The sequence below is a fragment of the Leopardus geoffroyi genome, chromosome D1, assembly GCF_018350155.1.
Source record: "Leopardus geoffroyi isolate Oge1 chromosome D1, O.geoffroyi_Oge1_pat1.0, whole genome shotgun sequence".
In the NCBI taxonomy this organism is placed as follows: domain Eukaryota; kingdom Metazoa; phylum Chordata; class Mammalia; order Carnivora; family Felidae; genus Leopardus; species Leopardus geoffroyi.
Genome location: NC_059329.1, coordinates 75,068,521 through 75,090,090, shown reverse-complemented (window position 1 = coordinate 75,090,090; position 21,570 = coordinate 75,068,521). Strand labels below are relative to the sequence as shown.

The 21,570-nt window shown below is 46.2% G+C and overlaps 1 protein-coding gene across 2 annotated transcripts; it reads left to right on the top strand.

Annotated features, from left to right (window-relative positions):
- The first annotated feature begins 3,654 nt into the window (after nucleotides 1–3,654).
- E2F8 (E2F transcription factor 8) lies at nucleotides 3,655–20,931 on the top strand. Of its 2 annotated transcripts, XM_045484742.1 has the most exons (14): nucleotides 3,655–3,916; nucleotides 4,699–4,775; nucleotides 5,105–5,231; nucleotides 6,973–7,251; nucleotides 7,644–7,800; nucleotides 10,228–10,542; nucleotides 10,771–10,932; nucleotides 12,523–12,660; nucleotides 14,457–14,660; nucleotides 14,969–15,056; nucleotides 15,307–15,838; nucleotides 19,221–19,353; nucleotides 19,468–19,856; nucleotides 20,163–20,931. In XM_045484742.1, the coding sequence occupies exons 3-14, from the start codon at nucleotides 5,217–5,219 to the stop codon at nucleotides 20,343–20,345; spliced, it is 2,595 nt and encodes an 864-aa protein (XP_045340698.1). In that variant the 5' UTR covers nucleotides 3,655–3,916; nucleotides 4,699–4,775; nucleotides 5,105–5,216; the 3' UTR covers nucleotides 20,346–20,931. The 2 variants fall into 2 exon arrangements, with proteins under 2 accessions (XP_045340698.1, XP_045340697.1); XM_045484741.1 differs by lacking the exon at nucleotides 4,699–4,775 and having other exon boundaries at nucleotides 3,678–3,916.
- The last annotated feature ends 639 nt before the right edge of the window (nucleotides 20,932–21,570 follow it).

The window sequence follows — 21,570 nt, the reverse complement described above, 5'->3', positions numbered from 1 at the left end:
TCCCATTCTATAAAAGGGTCTTCAGTATTTTGTGTTCAGTTATCCCCAAAGCATTTAAAAAATTTAGATGTGGTAATTGCTCGATATATGGAAGCAACTGTTGCGGCTGCAGCTGAGTCCAGGGCTGCAGATATCCATCCAGGGCTCATCAGTTGAGTGAGGTTTCCCACAGGAAGCCAAGGAGAGCTGCAGGGGACTTCTCCCACAGCCGCCTGCCCCTGCCAACAGGCTCGGACCAAATCTAGCTCCACAGTCGGCACAAGCCAGATCCAGGCTTGTCCCACCGCCTGCGTCCCTTGCTTGTATCCACCCTCTTTAAACCCTGCCCAGACTGGACCCCACAATTCATCTGGGGACAGAGTAACTAGTTGAAAGAACCGGGGAGGGGGCGCCTGGGTGGCGCAGTCGGTTGAGCGTCCGACTTCAGCCAGGTCACGATCTCGCGGTCCGGGAGTTCGAGCCCCGCGTCAGGCTCTGGGCTGATGGCTCAGAGCCTGGAGCCTGTTTCCGATTCTGTGTCTCCCTCTCTCTCTGCCCCTCCCCCGTTCATGCTCTGTCTCTCTCTGTCCCAAAAATAAAACGTTGAAAAAAAAAAAAAAAAAAAAAAAAAAAAAAAAAAAAAAAGAAAGAACCGGGGAGGACTGAGATCTGGTCACGAGCAGCTGCGATCTAACCCCGCACCTGGGGATTTGTGCCATTTAAAGCACTAGACAGCTGTTTTGTGGTGGCTGTGCCAACTCATGCTGTTGAAAAAGCGCAACCCCCACATTGCCCCCTGGTCAAACTTGGGAGGTGGGCGGCAAGACAAAAAGGTCTAGGAGCCCCACCAGCTAGGGCACCTCCCTCTCTAGCCCTGGGGCGGGGGGCGGGGGACGCTGCTCTTTTCCCTGAGTGCGGCTCCGGTGGTGATGACAAACACATGATTCCCAAATCCTGAATGTTACCTTTGAATCTAGACACCTCAGACAACACTCATTCCCCCTCACGTCTGGTATCTTTTCTCCTTGATTAGTGCTTAACGTATTACACAACATCTCACCCTCCAAGTTGTGCAAACCATAAAGGGTAGCAGCATAGAGTTGAAAAACTGGTCTAACTTCAGTGAGACACAGATTACACAACACGGTGAACAAAAGACCAGAAATAAATGAACGAATATTCCCTTGGATTTTATAACTAATCGACAGAACGCATGTTTGATGGGAAAGTTACAAGATTTCCAACCTGCCCCCTCATCCTCCCTTCTCAGCTGCGCAGTAAAGAGAAACGTTTTCAGTAGTCTCATAGCTTCCTTTTATATTCATGCTGAATTTCAAACCAACACACGATAGTGTCGAGGAGAAAGGCTTCAGCTTGCTTTTTCATTACCTCTTACATAAAAAAGAGTTAAGGCTTCAAAACCACACCATTTCACTCTTCATAGAGCTACTTTTCATCAGTCAGTGACTTGGATTGTACTTTCACATGCTTCAGTAAGATATGACAATTGTCACTAAAACAAGGATTACACGTCCTGCTTTTTCTCTATTTTGTTATGCTGGGGTGCGGGGAGGGGCAGATGCTTAAAGATCCTTCTCAGGTGTCGCCAACCTTGTTTTCATAGGAACTTTCAGAGACCGTGAAATCGGATGATATATGAACCCGGAGCAGGGAGACCTGGATTCCAATTCTGACTCAACAGCTAACGTGGCCATCACTTAACCCTTTCTGTGCCTCAGTTTCCTTCTCTATAAAGAGGGACACAACTATCCTGTGAAGGAAGTGAGGCCCGGCACCGGCACAGTGAAGAAGAGAGCTTTCAGTGGAAAGCCCTTAGCGGTAAACAAGACTTGGCTTTAGATCCCAGCCCTGTCCTTTAGGGACGGTTACTTTAAAATGCTCTGCTTCCCTTTCATGGCCCGTGGTTAACTAACACCTGTGCTGAGTATCAAATGAGATGCCATCTGTGCGGTGTCAGCAGAGGTGGCTGTTCCTTGTGCTGTGTGCCTCACAGGTCCTTGGCACTCAGATCTGGGGCATAAATGCCCACGTAGATCAGGTATGAACCCATTCCTCACTGCCCCTGAACACAGGGGAACGGGAGCACTCCCCTAAGGGCTGGGGATGGGGGACAGGGAGGCAAAAATCTGAAACTGTGGCTAAAGCAGAAACACCCACTGCCCCCCTTTTGTTCATGCATGTGTCACCACACCTTGCTCTGGAAAAGGTGTACCCTAGTTCAATAAAAACCAGCTGCTTAGCGCTGCTGGTGGTGAGACTCTGCCCAGTGACTCTCTCTTTATTGTAAATCTGAGACCATCTGCACAGCACCCGCGAAAGGCCGACTTCCAAGTAGAAGCGCCTTCCTGAGCAACATTTGCCTGAAGTCGATATGGCCCGTGCCCCCCGGCTGGCGGCTGGAGGAGAGGACAGGGACACCAGGGCGCTAACCGTTGGGACAGCCACCCTGTGCACCCCTAGGCTTGAGATCTGCGGGGTGAAAAAGCCACTGCTCGCCACCCGGACCCCCGGTCCTACGGTCTGTCGCTGCAGCGCTGCGACCCCAGCCACCGTAGCACAGCATCCCCGCCCTTACATTGCGTTCGTTCGGGGATAGGAGACTGTCCCGCGCTGCAAATCAGCACTCGTGATTCACTGACACGTAAGTATGAGTGGGACTGGGGGATCGGGGTCGTGGGCCTTGCTGGAGCTTAGAGACGCGAGACCACAAAAAAGGGGGAAGAGCTCAAACCAAACCGTCGGTAGATGGGCGCCCTGATCTAGGCGCGGTTGGGCAATACATGCGGTACCGCGACTCCAGCACAGGTCCCCAGAAAAGGGGAAACGCTTTAAGGCAGAGAACCGCCGGGCAAGCCAACGCAGGGCAACCCAATCCGGGCACAGGCAAGACAGCTCTGCCGCCCCGGGCCTCGGTTTCCCTGTCTGCAAAACGAGGGCTTTGGACTAGAGCGTCTCCCAATCCTACTGTTAATCTAGAACTCTACAATATTCCATGCTGAAACTGTCCGAGGATCGGAAACCGGAAAAAGAGGGGAAAGTGAGGGAAGACGACTAGGGAGGGGAAAAGGACGAGCGGGTGGGAGACCACGGGAGGGAAGAAGGCAGACGCCCGGAACTGGCTTGGCGGGTTTTCAACCTTACTACTCCTCCTCCCACACCTGAGTTCTCACATCTCGGCCAAGACCCCACGCCTAACGAGTTTGGGCACCAGTTGGTCAGGCTTCCCCCTCTGCACACCAATTTTCTAGAGGCCGTGGGGCAGGTGGTGGGCAGCACAATAATGCATGCCAGAGATGGAAGGGGGGACGGTCCCGGCTGGGGTCCGGAGGGCAGGTGAGTGGATCTGGGGCTAGGCAGGGAGTGGGACGGCCAGACCGGGAATCGCAGAGCGCCCGCTTCTCAGTCCTCGTGCCCCGGGCGGGCCAAACTTCATTCCCCAACTTTAGCAAGGGGAGGGGGTATTCAGGGGGAAAAAAAAAAAAAAAAAAAGGAAAAAAAAAGTTGCTGAACTTTTCCCCCAACTCTGTCTCGGAGGCGGACCAGAGGGCGGTGCCTGCACCCTGATTCGCTGCCGGCTCTTGTCTGGAGGCTGCGATTGGCGCGCGGGGTCCGGGGCCGGGAAGAGCGGGCGTGGGGGAGGGGAGCGGCCCTCCCAGCCCGCGGGATCGGCTCGCGCCGGGAGCGGGTTAATTTCAAATCGGGGGCTTGACTGCTCCTGGACGGTCACGCTCCCTCTGCCCGCCCGCCGGCCCGCCAAGCCCGGTCCCGGCGTTTCCCTCCGTGGCACCCACCTCGGCGCAGCGTGAGGACCGACTGACGGCCCGACACGCGGGCTCCCGGACCTGAGCGGGGAAAGCGGTGCCGAAGTGTCCCCCGCTCAGCCCCCGCAGGCTCCAACCGTGAAGTGAACTGACAGGTCAGCGGGACGCAGAGGGATGCGGCACCCAGCCGGCCCGGCACCGGGAGAGGGATCGGGAGGGCTGCGGCAGCGACGGCCGTTTCCCGCCTCTCGCTCAGCCGGGGGCCGTGGAGGGAGGAGCTGAGCTCCCGCGCAGAGGGGAGGGGGCGAGCGAGGGGGAGGGGCGGGGATACCGTGGTTCCGGGCGCGGGTTTGCCCGCGCTCAAGCCCCGCGCAGCCAAGGGGCGGTGCCGGCCACGGTCTGGCTTTCCGCGCCAAATTTTTAAATCGAAGGCGGAAGGTCCGGACCCGCCCCTGGCGCCACCAACCAATCGCAGGCCCGCGTCCAGCTCTCTGATTGGTTAGGAATCGTTGCCCTGGGAACGGCGAGGATGCTGTCCGGGAACTGCAGGGCTGGTGGCGCGCGGACTGGGCCCGGGGGGAGGGGTAGTTGGCTGGGCGGAGGGGGAAGTGCGCGGGGCGCGGAGCGGGTGGCGGCCGGGGGACTGTACCTGGTGGCTTTACTGAACCAATGCAGCCTCCTTGGTGAGATCCAACATCGTGGCGTGAACGCGCCACCCGAATTGAGAGTACACCGCGCCTTTCATCTTTAAGGATGTCCTAAAAAAAGAATAAGTCTTAATCATAAGGCGCTCTTTAAATACCCGGAGTATGTTCGGAACTTAAGAACTGAATTTGGAAGTTTCCCATCAAGCTATTTCCCAAGTCTTTACTGCTGAGCCTGTGCAAGTGTGTGTCAGGGGAAAAGTTCAGGCATCAAGATGTACACTTTTATCCAGATGCTTGGGGACGTGTCTGCTCAGCCGGAAGCAGGGCTGGGACGCTGGCTCCGTCCCCAACCCTGACCTGTGAACAGGTGGGTGTTAGTGCTTGCTACAGTCCTTTTCGGTGGGGTCTGGAGAATGGCGTGCCGTCCCTGAAGGTGGGAGAAAGCTGTCACTGGAAGTTCTGTGGTTTGCTTTGAGTCTCATGACAGTGGATCGGTTTGCTGAAGGAATTTACTGGCGTTTGATGGGAGTTCTCTGCCCAGGAGCGTGATCTCTGGTCAGGAATAAAATGTAAATGTAATTTGTCATTTTTTCGTTAGTCTTTGTTTAAATGGCCTCTGGTGTCCATGAGGGAATATTCAGCCGATCTCCTGGTTTTATTTTTCTTTAACTTTCTCTATTTCCTTTTCTTTTTAAGGATATTAAACGTTTTAATAGAACTGATTGAACTACTTAAACCATCAGGGTGTTGGGAGCAACTCCAGTTTTTCATTTTTAAAGAAACTCTAAATGTATGAGAAATTTACAGAATGGAGAATGAAAAGGTACCTTTTTAACTTTAGTATTCATCCTCGCAGTTTTAAAAGCAATGTCATCCTGATTTAACCCTATGGTTTTCCCATATCCAATATCTTATTAAAGCTACTATAAAAACCCAGAAGAAAGGGAAATTTAATTTTTAAAGAAGGGAAGAGTTTGGCCAGAGTTAAGGTAATCCAAAGCTTTTAATAGTTTGATTGCAAATGGAAGTCTCAAAGAAATAAGCAGAGAGAAAAGGTATTTTTTTAAGAATACTAAGATTCGTTAACTGCATTATGATATTTCTCAGAATTCTTGAACAATTAGAATTTAGAGAGGGCATCTGACGTGATTTGAGATCAGATTTCTTTTTGAGATGATTTTCTACTGAATCAGCAGCTTCTTAAACTTGGGGGCCATAAATACTATTTGTGAGATAGGCATTTTGTAAATAAGAATTGTCAGTAGGGGTGTCTTGATCAGCGTCCAGCTACTGATAGGTTGAAAAATGCAAATTTCCTAAAAGGTTTAGATACTAGTCGAATGAGAATCGCTATTGTGTCTGATAGTCTGAGGTAAAGGACAGCAGCCTTTAGAGAAATCCCATTCTTGGGTCAGCACCTTTCAGGTGCACCTGCCCAGGAGGGTCCCCCATTGTATTCGTCACACTGATTTCCCTGGAAGAACACCATAGTTGGATTGAGGACATTCAGGTTCAAGGCCTGTGTAACCTCTCTCAGCCAGCCTCTCCTCTTCTGCAGACCAGAATTACATGTAGGATATGGTGAGAATACAAATAGAAAAGCACTTGATAAATCCTAAGGAATCACGGACATGTTAAACAGCCCCATTAATCTTTGTTCCTAAAGTCACTGAGGAATTAGTGAGTCTCTGTGTTCTTTTACTTATTGTCATTCCAAGCATTTCCTTTAAAATAGCGATAGAGAGTAAGAATGTGTGAAGTCCCCAGTGTCCAAAAGTGGAAGAAACATAGTCTCCATTACTCTTACTTGTGAACTGCTATTCATTTACCATCATGTCTCAGTGGCAGTCCTGCCTCTGCCAGGAACCATAACTAATTTTATCTTATGGGGCCCCATTTTTCCTTCTATAAAGTGAGAAGGGTAAATCTTGTAAGAGCAGACTTTCTCTGCTCATCGGCACTCTGGGTTTTGCTCCCTTCTAGCTTTTGCCTGTAAGTATGACCATATGCCAGCCCTCACCCTGGTCTCCTTGGCTTTCTGACTCTTCCACATCAGTGGTGTTTTACTGAGCACTGTGTATGGAGCCCTGTGCCAGATGAGACACACACAGATGAATGGGACATGGTTTCTGCCATGTAGGCCTTTACTTATTGCAGTGTTGTGTGTAAAAGTCACTCCTAGGAGCTTTGGATCATTTAAAATTAGCAGTCCTATTAGAGGAAGCTGAGTGAAAGGTGTATGGGAACGCTTTATACTAACTGCAACACTATTCTAAATCAAAAATGATGTCAAAAAGGTTTTAAAATTCTGCCTTAAAGGTTTTTTTGTTCAATTCTTGGAACATAGGATGAACTACAAAATTAAAAATGGGAAATTTAGCTGGTAAAAAGGACAGTAAGTGTCAAGGGATCATTGGGATAGTTACTAATTTAATCGGCCCTATAACCTCATTAGGCACTTTTCCCTTGACAATATTTTATTTATTGTACAATTTCTAGAATCGAAAGCTGTATGATAAATCCTGTTTTATGGTGGATTTAATTATTTACTTGTTTTAAACCAGGAAAATCTCTTTTTTGAGCCACATAAAAGAGGACTAATGAAAACACCTCTGAAAGAATCCACTGCAGCAAATATAGTGTTGACAGAGATACAGCCTGACTTTGGCCCTTTGACCACGCCCACCAAGCCCAAGGAACTCTCCCAGGGAGAACCGTGGACACCAACAGCCAACCTGAAAATGCTCATCAGTGCCGTGAGCCCCGAGATACGAAATAGAGATCAGAAAAGGGGGTTGTTTGATAGCAGAAACGGATTACCTGAGGCCAAAGATTGTTTGCACGTAGGTTTGCAAAAGGCTGGGAGGAGGCTGGTGTGTGTGTGTGTGTGTGTGTGTGTGTGTGTGTGTGTGTGTAGGAGCAGGGAGGAATAGCTATTACAGAAGTGCCCACACTTATGTATGTGAATATGAAGCATCGACATCCACAGACTTATTAGCCTGCTTCGGAGCACAGGACTCCATCAAATATAGCACTAGGAATCCTGAGCCTTTGACATATTTCAGCACAAGCCTCCTTTTTCGATCTGCCACGCAGTTTACACTGGCTCCCACCTTTCTACCCCCAGTTTTGCAGCTGTTGAAGCTAAGCGTGTTAGCCGTCATGGGCAGATGACCCTCATAAATCTGTCCAACTCTATTTCCGATTCAGACATGATTTACCTCTTCTTTTGTAGGAACACTTATCTGGAGATGAATATGAGAAATCCCAACCAAGTCGAAAAGAAAAAAGTTTAGGATTGTTGTGTCATAAGTTCTTAGCACGATACCCTAACTACCCCAACCCTGCTGTGAACAATGACATCTGTCTTGATGAAGTAGCTGAAGAACTTAGTAAGTATGCAAAGAGCTCACCATTTAACCATATAACCATTTCAGGTTAATAATTAAAGTGACTTCATGGACTTACTCCTTCAGACCCACGCTCATCTAGCCAGTGTTCTTAACGACACAGATAATGCCACATGGAAATTATAAATCTCTGAAGCCTTTTATTTATTTATTATTATTTTTTAATGTTTATTTATTTTTGAGAGAGAGAGACACAGAGCTTGAACAGGGGAGGGGCAGAGAGAGAGGGAGACACAGAATTTGAAGCAGGCTCCAGGCTCCGAACTGTCAGCACCGAGCCCAATGCAGGGCTGAATTCACGGACCTCAAGGTCATGACCTGAACCCAAGTCAGTCTCTTAACCTACTGAGCCACGCAGGTGCCCCTCTGAATCCCTTTTAATTTAAGAATAAAGGCATATAGTTTCCAACTTCCGTGAGTTTTCAAACAGAAGTAAAAAATCACAATGGAGTTTGCTTCTGATTGCATTTCAAAAGCTCTGAAGCTGTAAAGAAAGACAACATTGGTTGTTTTTTTTTTTTTTTTTTTTTTTTTGAATGTTTATTTATTTTGAGAAAGAGTGGGGAGGGGCAGAGACAGGGAGACAGAATCAGGAGCAGGCTTCCAGGGCAGAGCCCCACACGGGGCTGGAACTCAGGAACAAGCCAGGAACCAACGGTGAGAGCCAGACATGAGCTGCAGTTCAACGCTTAACCAACTGACCCACCCAGGCGCCCCAAGAAAGGCAACATTGTTTTATGACTTGTTTCAAAAACAGCTACAACTTTGAACTTTTGTCTGCACTCTCTGGGCTCCCTCGCTCTCTCCTTGAAGAGCTAGGCTGGAGAATGGTATCTTCCTGGTTTGTGATGAGGAGCCTGTTCCGTGAGTAGCAGCGGGGCTTTAGCATCGCCTGCCACTCGGCGCGATTCTGAGGACAATTTGTGTTGGTGTTTGGCAAGTTACTGTGATCCTCCTACCCCCTTTATTCTTGTCTTCATAGACTTGAAAATAGTTACAGCTAGAAAGGGGTCTGTGGTAAACTTGGGATACTTTTGGAGTCATGAAAATCTCAGAGTCTGAAACTGAAGAGATAGGAAGGATATTTTAATATATAGCTGTCACTCCAGGAAGAAAGTTTTGCTCTTCGGATGCATGTTTATAAATACTGACTTGATTTCCTATTGTAAGAATAGCCGTTTAGACTCATCTAGTCACACACACTTAATTGTAGCTTTGCAGGCTGTACTTTTAATTCAGCAGGTAGCTGTTGATCACCTACTGTGTGCCAGGCAATACTGTAAAAGCTTGGGATAACGTCATTGGATAAAAAGAGTAACACCCTGGGGTGCCTGGGTGGCTCAGTCAGCTAAACATCCAACTCTTGATTTCGGCTCAGCTTATGATCTCACGGTTTCTGAGTTCGAGCCCTGTGTGGGGCTCTGCCCTGGCAGCCCAGAGCCTGCTTTAGATTCTCTGTCTCCTTCTCTCTCTGCCCCTCCCCCGCTAAATAAACATTTTTTAAACAAAGAATAAAATCTTTCCTCCTGTGGAACCTACTTTATAGCGGGGGGGAATAGATGAGTATGCAAAGGACAGATAAGGAGAGATCATAACAGATATGCAAAGCACATAGCAAGCAAGGTATAATAACATGTTAGGAGGTGATACATGCTGTGGGGAAAAATAAAATGTAGAACAGGGTAGAGGGGGACCAGGAGGGCTGGGAGTGTGTTTTTGCAATGTTACATTAGGTGGTCAGGTCAGGCCTCATTGAAAGGGTGACATCTGAGCAAGAACTTGAAAAGATGGAAGTGAGGAGTGATGAGGGCATCTGGAAGAGGGATTCCAGGCAGAAGGAGCAGCCCAGTAAAGGGGCTTCAGGCAAGGGCACATCTGGCAGGCTCCAGGAACAGCAAGAAATCTCCGTGCTTTGTACCTATTCTATGACAACTGCCTGTGTGTGTGCACACGTGTGTGTGCATGTGTGTGCACACACGTGCTTTGAAGAGTAATATAAAAAAAAACCAGCTCGTAATGTGTGGGGTTTAGAATATTAAGAGACTTGGTTTTGTCACTTACTGGCTCCGTGCCTTGGCCTGGGCTACATAGCAGCCTGAGCCCCCTTCCCTCATCATTAAAGTGTGAATAATAATACCTGCCTCACCAGTTTAGGATAAAAATTTCCTAAAGCTGTATGGCACAGAGTAGGTCCTCAATAAATGTTACCTTTCCAATTCCTATTATCGTTATTTACACGCTATGAGAGCAGAAACGTGTCTGGCTCGTCCTTAACGCTCTTTGTTGAGTGTAAGTAGAATTGTGTCATCCAGACCCGCTGACTCATAAACCATGGAAGAAAAAGTTTCTCAGTTCTCTACACGTTGCAAAACCTGATCCTCGTTATGTACCGTTGCTCATTCTTCGCAGATGTTGAGCGGCGACGCATTTACGATATCGTGAATGTCCTAGAGAGTTTACACATGGTGAGCCGCCTGGCCAAAAACAGATACACTTGGCACGGGCGACATAATCTCCACAAAACCCTGGGGACTTTGAAAAGCGTCGGGGAAGAGAACAAGTATGCCGAGCAGATTATGATGATCAAGAAGAAAGAATACGAACAAGAGTTTGACTTTGGTAAGACCATCAGCCTAGAGGATCATATCATCAAATCGAACACCGGCCAGAATGGACACGCGGACATGTGTTTTGTCGAACTCCCTGGAGTGGAATTTCGGGCAGGTGAGCCATGGTCGGAAGAGCCTGGGCCACAGGGCCCTCCTCCTGGGTCTAAAGAAAATGGTTTCTTAGAGAATGCGGTTCTAAAGCAAATCCTGCCTTTTAACATGCTAAAACGCTGTGGTTGTCAGCTGTCTGATCAGGTTGTGGTATTTTTAGCCCTGTTACTTTAGAAGTCACTTGTCCCTTCATGAATTTTAATTCTCTAATCCTCCTCCTCCTCCTCCAAAGCTTCTGTAAACAGCCGCAAAGATAAGTCTCTAAGAGTGATGAGCCAGAAGTTTGTGATGCTGTTTCTGGTGTCGACGCCTCAGATAGTAAGCCTAGAAATTGCTGCCAAGATTCTAATTGGGGAAGACCACGTGGAAGATTTGGATAAAAGCAAGTTTAAAAGTAAGTGTCAGGACTGTCGTGGGCTTTCGGACCTATTCTGAAACCGTAAAATGTCGCTCAGAAACGTCTAAATGAGCAATACATTGTCAAGTGGGTCTGGAACCCAGATCTCTGCTCTTCTAGGGAAGGGTATAAATAACTCTTCTAAAATTGTTCCCAGAAGTGACCTGCAGCCCAGTTGAAAGAATAGGTTCAGCCAGACCTGCTCAAAGTAGGAAAGGGGCCTGGGCTGGGTTCCCGATGCAGAGCTCTGCCCGCGCCTCAGTGACAGGCTTTGCAGGAGCCTCCAGAAGAGGAGAGTGTGGAAAGAAGTGCTCAGCACATGGGAAGGGTCTGCAGCATGCCCACGTCTTCTGGGGGTATCAGCACACCACCTAGGGCATGAGGCTAGCCTGAACAGGGGACCCGCCTGACGAGGGGACCGCTGTGGGGAGTGCCCGGGAGCCATCACACCGACTCCTTTCCCGTTCCTGTAAAGCTGCATTAATCCCATGAAAGTGTATTCAGACATCTCCAGGTTGATAGTGTCTCTATAAAGACAAAATTAAGTCGAGAGTAAAGGCAGTAATACTGGCAATTGGCTCGGGAGATGTGCAATTTCAACCCACTACGGATGGGCTGCCTGCTTTTTCTGACTCACCAGACAGTTTTCAGCTCTGCGTTTCGCTAGTTAGTCACAGCCTTGGAAACCATTCCAGGAGCTGTGGATGTGTACTTTGCTGCATCCCCAGGGAATTCAAAACCTTCTGGCATGGCTACGAAGAACAAGGTCAATTTATAATTTTGTAGTATCAAGCTGGAAGTAAAGACCAGTTTCTTGTAATAAAACTTTTTAAGGCGTGTAAGATGTGTAGAATTAACGAATCAGTGATTTGCATATAACGTAAGGACAATATAAAAGTTTACAAATTTGGGGGCACCTGGGTGGCTCGGTTGGTTAAGCATCCAACTCTTGATCTCCGCTCGGGTCATGATCTCATGGTTCGTGAGTTCGAGCCCCGCGTCAGGCTCTGACCTGGCAGTGCAGAACCTGCTTGGATTTCTCTCTCTCTGCCCCTCCCAGACTCTCTCTCGCTTTCTCTCAAAATAAATAAACATTAAAAAATTTTTTTTTTTTAATTTACACATTTTGATGGGTTATAGCACCCTCCATGCTTATGATACTAAATAAATCTCATTGTTATAAACTGTCACAAGTTGGAAAGCAATACATTTATCATTGACGCTTCATTTCTATTTGTTCATAAAATTCTTCTGAATCTTCATTAGAGGATTACCAGTAATGGGGACTTTTTATTAAAAATTCTGTAACATAGTTCCCGATAGGGTGATCTCACAATGTCATTTTTCCTTTTTCAATCTCTGTCATTTCTAAATTCAGTACCAGCAGTAACAGTCTTTTCAATATTTAAAACTATTTTCTTGTTTGAATTAACGCAGTATCACCAGAATAACTTAAAAGAGTCACATTTTTCTCTGCCTGACATTGATGACTAGGATAGCTTTTTGAATATATATGAAGTCCTCAAGAAGCAAAGTCCTTTGATCTTTCATTATTCCATTAAGTGGTATATATCTTTTATTTTCTAGCAAAAATTAGGAGGTTGTATGATATAGCTAATGTCCTGAGTAGCCTGAATCTTATCAAGAAAGTTCATGTTACGGAAGAAAGAGGCCGAAAACCAGCTTTTAAATGGACAGGCCCAGAAATCAGTCCAAATCCCAGTGGTATGTATTTGTTTTCCTTCATTCTTTGCTTCATTGTTTTCAATTAATGTGCGTTGGGAGATGTTCTCCCTTCCCCTTCCTGCCCACATTCCCACATGGAAAGAACATATATAAGTTGTTGGAAAGACAAAGACGAGTGCCAATATGGAAAGTCTGGCTGCTGGTTCCATCAACAACCCAAGGGCCAAAACACCTCCAACCCTGTACTCACGAGGCAGAATCTGTGCGTGACGGGATCCGAAAAAGTGGAAAGCATCACAAAACATAAGAACTATTGCTTAATTGTTAGGCTGCCCAGTGACCATAACAGAGCCTACACACATCGAGAACATGAAGTGAATTCACTCCAGTATCAATATTCTAGTCTCCATCTCAGCTCCAGGGTTCTGACATTTTATGTTCCATCAAAGATCCCACACAGAAATGTTTAAAGTAGCAGGAACATGGGCCATCGAGGCAGAGGGAAACTTAGCCTCTTATTGGCTATGTGGCCTTGAACAAGTTACATCTCCAAGGCTGTTTCCTCACCTGCAAGATGGGAAGAAGAGTGGTATCTTTGCAAGGTTATTGCAGTTTTGAATTTACATTGACTGTTGAACAATGCAGGGGTTAGGAATGCAGTAAAAAATCTGCATATAACTTTTGACTCCCCAAAACTTAACTACTAATAGCCTATTGTTGACCAGAAGACTTACCAAGAAAATAAACAGTCAGTTAAAACATACTTTGTATGTTTATGTATCATCTACTATATTCTTACAATAAAGTATGCTAGAAAAAAGAAAATCTTACCAAGGAAACCATAAAGGAAGATACGTTTACAGCACTGCACTGTAAAAAATCTGCATATAAGTGGATCTGCAGAGTCCAAACCTGTTCAAGAGTCAACTGCCATCTCAGAGAGAGGTCCTTTGGTGCAGGGGATTCAGAGTGCAGGCTCCAGGGCCAGACTGATGGGCTCCTATCCCAGGCCCACGTTGTACTAGCTGAGAGAGCAAGGTCAGTTGATGAATGTCTCTGAAATGGGGATGCATTTCCTAAGAAGTACCTACCTGGTGGAGTTGTTGAGAGCGTCTTCGTCCATTCAGGCTGCTATAACCGAATACCATACACTGGGTGGCTTATAAACAACAGAAGTTTATTGCAGTTCTGGAGGCTGGGAAGTCTTGCGAGAGCCTGCTATCTAGATGGCTGTCTTCTCGTCATAACTTACATGGCAGAAGGGACTAGAGAGTGCTGTGGGGCCTCTTTTATGGGAGCACTAAGAGTACTCAAGAAGGCTCCACCCTCATGACCTAAGCACCTCCCAAAGGCCCCACCTCCTAATGCCATCACATTAAGGGTTAGGATTTCAACCTGTGGACTTGAGGGGACCCCATTATTCAGTCCATAGCAGTGAGAGCCACCATATTTCATCAGGGTAGGACTCCACTGACTATAAGATGCACAATTATATATATATATATATATATATATATATATATATATATATATATATATAAAATAAGAAAGAGAAACCACTAATGATTACACTCTAGCACACCACTGGTTGGCTGTAAGATGCTGTGGGTTTCAGAGATGTTGAGGTGTGAAATCTTACCTCAGAACTCAATTAAAATAAGATTAACAAGGTTTTGTACAGAAAGCCCTTCAGACAGTGTCTATCCCAGAGCTGGTGCTCTATAAATGTTGCTGCTTTCATTCCTAAAGATCATTCTCGACCTACACTTTGACTTCATCTCCTACAAGGAGGCCGAGCCAGCCGGGTTTCGACCCCCTGCCCTTCTCTCTTTCAGGACGTGGCCAAGTCCTTCCTTTCCCCCATTCCGATCTAGAAGTGAAGCGGCCTTCAAAAGACAACTGTGCCAAAAACCTCTTTTCCACGCGTGGGAAACCAAACTTCACTCGACACCCATCTCTGATCAAACTGGTTAAGAGCATAGAAAGTGACCGGAGAAAGATAAATTCTGCTCCCAGTAGCCCCATCAAGACAAGCAAAGGTATGTTTTCAGTCACATCAGGCTCTGCTCTGAAGAATTCCTTTTTATCTGATTTTTTTTCACTTACTTGATCCCTACGGTGCTTGTTAGAGATTTGTTTCAATACCCATATACCCCGATCCACTCACTTGAAGCCTAACTCACGTATGAATGAAAAGACGAAAAATAATTGGTGGGTTTTAATGGTTATGTGATTTGGAAGGGAGGTGCATGTTTTCTGTTCCTTTGACTTCAATGATGTTTTATCTGTGTGAGCATTCCTTCTTTTGCCGTGACCAACATCACCACCCCCCTTTCTGTTTTATCAGCTGAGAGCGCTCAGAATCCGGCACCCTTCCCAAGTAAAATGGCTCAGCTCGCAGCTATTTGCAAAATGCAGTTAGAAGAGCAGTCAAGGTAGGTTAGTAATACTCTTTAGTAGCAGGATGAATTACTTTTACGTTGCATCGTTAGGATTACTTGCTTTACGTAAGAATACGCACTAGCCTTGAAGACTGGTGAGACCGTCTTCTCTATAACTTTTATGCAGTCATTACAGAAGCTACCTGCTCGTTTCCTAAACGCACGGCTACAATCTGGCCCAGTCTTAGAACATTTTAGAGAAGATGTGTTTCCACTGTGTCATATTTTACATCTTGTCTTTTAGCGAACCCAGCAAGAAAGCGAAGGGACAGCTGGAAAGATGCGGGCACTGCAAACCAGTGTCTCCTCTGCACACCCCAGCAAACGCTGAGCTGGAACTGACGGCCCCGCCCCTCATCCAGCCCCTGGGGGTGGTCCCCCTCATCCCCAGCCCACTGTCACCTGCAGTGCCCATGATCCTACCTCAGGCCCCTTCAGGCCCGTCCTATGCCATCTACCTGCAGCCTGCCCACGCCCAGACCGTGACGCCACCCCAAGGCCTGAGCCCGACAGTCTGCCCCGCCCCCTCTTCTAAAGCTACAAGATCAAAAGACTCCACAGATGCCACCACCGAGAAGGCAGCCAATGACGCCACCAAATCCGGTGCCTCCACCAGGCCTGGAAGCTTGCAGCCAGTGCCTGAGAGACCAGGTGCGAAGAACCGAGACAAGGAGCCTGCTGGAGAAAGAGGCTCAAAGAGGGCAAGCATGCTCGAGGACAGTGGTTCCAAAAAGAAATTTAAAGAGGACCTGAAAGGACTTGACAGTGTCTCCACAGTAAGTACAGCCCCGAACCATGTAAAGCTTCAGGAAGTGCACAGTTGATTAGAGGAGAATTTGGTAGCTTGTGAAATTTACCAGAGCAAAGAGCAGTTTCTCAGAAGACAAGGTTCTGTTCCTTAGTGTCCCATAATCCAAACAAAGCCCCAGACAGCTAATCCCCTGACTGGGATGACGGCAGGGACATTTTTAACCTTTGGAGGAAGGGATTATTTGCTCCCTTTTTAAAGCACCACGGGTGGTTGTCCTTAAGTCTGTTGCTGTGTCACATACTGGAATGCAAACAGCTGTCACGAAAGTCTTAAATAATTTACAAGCAGACGTAACCCCAAATGAATGGGTGGATGCATAGGGTTCCTGTAACTCCTGCTTTCTGAGTCATTACCTAATGTTTGTTGGATGTCACGTACCTGGCATCTGTTGCCCGGAAGATAAACTGTCCCCTCTGTTTTAACTGTCCACTTAAAATTTAAACCAAAATTTCTATTTTATGTAACAGAAAAGTCCAACGTATCTTGGCAGGTTGTAGGTACACTTGATGCATTGGTTTCTAGAGACTTTGATGTTCCAGGTAATTGTTTTCCTTAGGTGGAGTTAGGTTCAGGAAGGAATTAACATTTATTAGATGCTTACCCGTATACCGGGCAGCAGAAGTACTAGGCATTTTTATATAGGCTATCTCATTTTTCTCCCTCAGGACAATTACATATGGAGGACATTATCACCAAATAAACACCACTAAACATGGAGGCAGAAGTTAATCTCTCATTTTGTCCCTGCTATTAACTCAAGTTATTTTCCTTCTCTACATCTTGTTTTTCCACATCTATAAAGAATTTATCCCACGACTTTTTCCTGATCATCTACTGGGTATAAAGCACCGTGCTCTGGATCAAATCAAACCCAGCACCTGCCTTTGGTGACTGTTGCTTTTGAATACTTGCCCCAGGGCCACGTTACAGTTTTTGTGAGGTTAAGTGAATTTATTACATGATAATATACATAAAGGGGCTTGTGATCCTTTTAAGGCACCGTATAAGCTGAAGGGTATTATCTGCAACTGTTGTTATTAAAGAGGCTTTAGAGTTTGTCAAATCTTCCCTGAGGATGGCCTCATGGTAACCATTCAAAACATCTATTATCTTGGCATACTATCATTTTGCATGTAATATACATGCTAAGGGGAAAATCACAGGGCTTTGGCTTGATTCAATTTTCTGGGAGGTCCATAATCTCTTTGGGCCAATGGATATGATTTAATAATGGTCTCCTGTTGCTCGCTTAGTTATTCAGGATTAGGATTTTCAGTAGATAGATTTTCCGTGTGCCCCTGCTTCTCTTTTCATCTCTACGGCTTCATTTTGACCATTTCTTTTTAGCACGGACTAAGCTGAACAAAGGAAATGAGAGATTTGTGTGTTAATTCATTCAACAAACATTACTAAGAATCTGCACTTCTGTGGGTGGAGAGAAGACAGTTTATAAACAAACACAAATATGTCAGGCAATGAACATAAAACAGGCTGATAGAATAGGAAGAAAGGGATACGAGAGCTGATGTAGACTGGATGGGAAGCATGCAAGCTGAAATATACCAAATTCATTCAACCTGCTAATTAACAGTTCTAATTAAAAAAAAAAAAAAAAAGGAATTGGCATCTTAGGTTGAAAGATTTTGTGATGAACGTAGTCTGTAGAAAATTGAAAAATAATTATTAGAGTACTATAGGTTTTGCTAAAGATTTGAAAGAATTAAACCAGCCACCAGAGTAACTTGTACCATGAGAGAGTGTGATGAACGGTAGTAAAGAACAGCTACTTGTAAATCGCCTAAATCCACCCATTAAAACTTTCTGTTCCTGCGGCTTTCAGGGAACCAACGAGTAAAGATAAGGAACAGTGCCAAACATTTCAGAAACAAAACTGATAAATAGCAGTGTCGTGAAACACTGTTAGCCTTGCAGATTTGGAATTCGCTGGTTCCCAAGGAAAAGATGGGACCTATTAACAGCTAGATCAAAGTGTAGACTGTTGTTTTGACAATGGTGAGAAGAAAGATCTGAAGGAAGATAAAAAGAGGGCCCCCAGGTTACAAGAGCTGCTTTTAGCTTTTGCCAGGCCTGCTCGTGGTAAGGCCGAAACAGACTTTTCAGGCAGTTCAGCCACCCATGCAGGCTCTCCGTTTGCTAAAGTACAGGGGCCAAGCAGGCGTGGTGGGGGGTACACACAACCCAACACTGGCCATTTCTCTTTAGGATATAACTTTATTGCCTGAACCTTTTGCTCTGTGCCACGAGGGTCTCCAGTACGAACTAATCAGTTCTCTTTTCAACTATAGTTTTCGAACTCTGGTGCCCTGCCCTTCCGTTGGCGCGTTATAAGCGTGCTTGGTATCACCGGAACCTGAAGTGCTAGGAAGAATACATCTGTAGTTGTATAATTACTTTATTCTAAATCAGGGGTCAGCAAACCTTTTCTGTAAAGAGCCAGGTAGTAAATATTTTTGGCTCTGTGGGCCCTATGGTCTCCGTGCTGCCTATTCAACTATGCCATTGTAAAAATAGAAGAAAGCAGGTATGGACAGAACACAAATGAATGGGCATGGCTGTGTTCCCATACAATGTTCTTTACAAAAGTGGACAGGAGGCCAGATTTTGGCCCAGGATTTGGCAGCCCCCTTCTCTAAGTCAACATTTCTTAAAATGTTTTCCTTGAATACCAATACTACCAAAAGTTTAGCTGCTAAATTGCCTGGGAAATGCTACCTGCTGGATGCCCCTCGGGGATTTACAATGCATGCCATCATTAAAGCCCCCCAGGAATTCTCCAGTAAAGACACCATTTTCCTTTGTTCAGTTAACCATTTCCGTGGCAGGTTGGACCACGATTCAAGTAGGGACAACTTGCATCCCATGGAAGTAGGGTTCCTCGGAACACTCTGGGAAGTTACCACTCTACATAATTCAAGAACAACCATAGAATAATACAGCAATGCCATTATGGCATCCAACGGCATTAAACATGGTTCTGACAGCACCACATCACACCAAAAAGTCTGATAGCAGGACTTAGGGATGTCAGTGGGAGGGGATGTGTTGGGCAGATCCTATCTCTTGACAGGCTGACTGCTAGCTTTAGGACGCTTCCTAAGACCACAGGTAACATTTAAGACACACATGGTTTTCAAAAGTCAGGAATAGAAGGGAGGGATATTGTCTTCAGGGAGCCATATAGCTGGGCCACCCATAGCCCATACCATTGGACGCTTTGGTCCTGATGAGACAACCAACCACTAAGGGATAGGCGTCCTGGAACAGGCACATGGCCATTTTTCTTCCATATTTGTGTGTAAAATAAATCCTTCCTCCTTGTTTTCTAGACCTTGTTCCCATCAGGATACCTAATCCCTCTCACCCAGTGCTCATCCCTGGGGGCAGAGTCTATTCTGTCTAGTAAAGAAAACTCAAGTACACTTTCCCCAAACCACAGGATCTACAGCTCCCCAATCACAGGTGAGTGTATGTAAAACTATTCAAATGTGGGTCAGGCTCAAGTTCACTTAAGCCTTGTAAGCTTCTTGGACAAATGCCTGTGCTTTTAAGATATTTTCCCCCCTTGTCTTTCAGGTGTCATTCCAGTGACATCACCCGAACTCACTGCTGTTAATTTTCCCTCTTTTCATGTAACACCTTTGAAGCTAATGGTCTCACCAACTTCCGTGGCAGCTGTACCTGTCGGGAACAGCCCGGCTCTCACTTCGAGCCACCCCATTCCCGGCCAGAACCCGAGCTCAGCCATTGTAAACTTCACACTGCAGCACTTGGGACTCATCTCCCCCAGTGTGCAGGTGTCTGCCAGCCCCGGAGCCGTTCCTGTGTCTCCAAGAATAGACCCTGTTAGTGTTGTACCAGAAAATGCAGGTACTCAGCAAGGAAGGGCCACCAGGTACGACTCTCCAGTCCCCGGCCAGAACCAACCGAGTGGACAATCAGTTGCTGCGACAGGGGCACAACAGGTGAGAGTATTTCCATTCAGTGGATTTTTTTCCTGGGGTTATTAAGGCTCAAATAATATCACAGGAGATTCGCTTTTGCTTTGCTTCTTTGGAGAGGGGAAGGATGGGAGGAGGAGACTGAAGGCCTAGCTGCCTTCCAAACCCAGAAAGAGTATCCAGAGAGTCCGCAGTACCCCCAGCCGATTGCAAACTATGCCAGGCTCCTACCGTGCGATATGCCCTTCCGGTCCAGCCCTCTGAGGCTATTAGGCCATTCCTATCTGTGTGGGTTTGACTTCCTTTTCCTCTTCCTCTCTTTCTGATCAGCCTGTTCCTGTGACACCCAAAGGGTCACAGTCAGTGGCCGAAAGTTTCTTCCGTACCCCAGGTGGACCAGTGAAGCCAATGGGCCCATCCTGCATGGATTTCGATGGTGCTAATAAAACCTCCGTGGGAACTCTCTTTGTCCCACAGCGAAAACTGGAAGTCTCGACAGAGGATGTCCATTAATTGACAGATCTGGCTTCATTTAATTTTCTAAAGAGTTGTTTAATGAGAAGATATAATCAGACTGATTTGGAGAACACATTCTCTAAAAATATTGTAAATATGTTGGGGGTTTACTTAATTTCAAAGCAGACACTTGTTTCTCTACACACACACACACACACACACACACACATATTTGTACTAAGCCAATTTCAGCCATCAGTCCTATCAGACAAAAGCAAAAAGTTGAACCTCAGGTATATTAACTGCCGGGAGGGTGGGGGGGGAAGGATTCATTGTCTCAGCTGTGCCTATGCTATTATGCAAAGTAACTATATTAAAGTTGACTTCCCTTTGAGTGAATATGTGACATGCCCAATGCCGCATCGTCTTCGACTTTGCACAATGAAAATGCTGTGATGTATAATGTTGTATTTTTAAATAGGAGGGCTATAGCTGTATTTGTTGTAATTTCTTTAATCTGTTCTTGTTGCAGTGTGTCCTTTTGTAAAGTTTGCAACAATCCTCAATCAAGTCTATGGAAAAATTATTTATAAACTGTATTTTTAATCATAAATTGTTCAAATTAAAACTTTTCTAAAATATATTTCACATTTTCATTTGGCCAGTTAGGACGCTGTTGGGAGAAAATGAAAACAAACCTCAGAGGCAAGTCCTTGGTAAGGAGAATGACTTCTGGGTTCCTTTAGACCTGCCAAGTGTATAAAATGTTCCCGTATTCCTCCCCCCTCTTGATCCCCCCCCTCACATGGCTCTACTTTCTGGAGTGAAAATGGCTTTGGAGAGGCTGTTGCTTGTCCCGGGACATGCAGCTAAGTCTCCTGAGCTTTCCACCATGGCCTGGGCACTTAGAAACCAAAGACAGGAGCAGAGGCACTTCCTACCCTGGCCGCGAATGGCCAGCCTCTGGCCCTGTCCCCTGCCGTCTACAGAGGAGGGGGGGCTACAGCTCCAGTCCTACCACACTTTCCAAACAGCCCGACTTCAGGGATGGGAAAACAGCAATGGGGAATCTAATTTACTCCAGGAACTACCACACTGAACCCCCATGAGCTCTAAGGGAAGGAACGAGCTACAATGTGTTGTTATGTGTGCATCTCCTTGACCCTTTTGTTACAGGGATGAATTACACCTTCAGAATTGACACGGGCCTTCACTGGTCAGGGTCTTAAAGCATCAGCATGATACCTATTTCGTATATACTTACTATATGCTAGGTACTGCG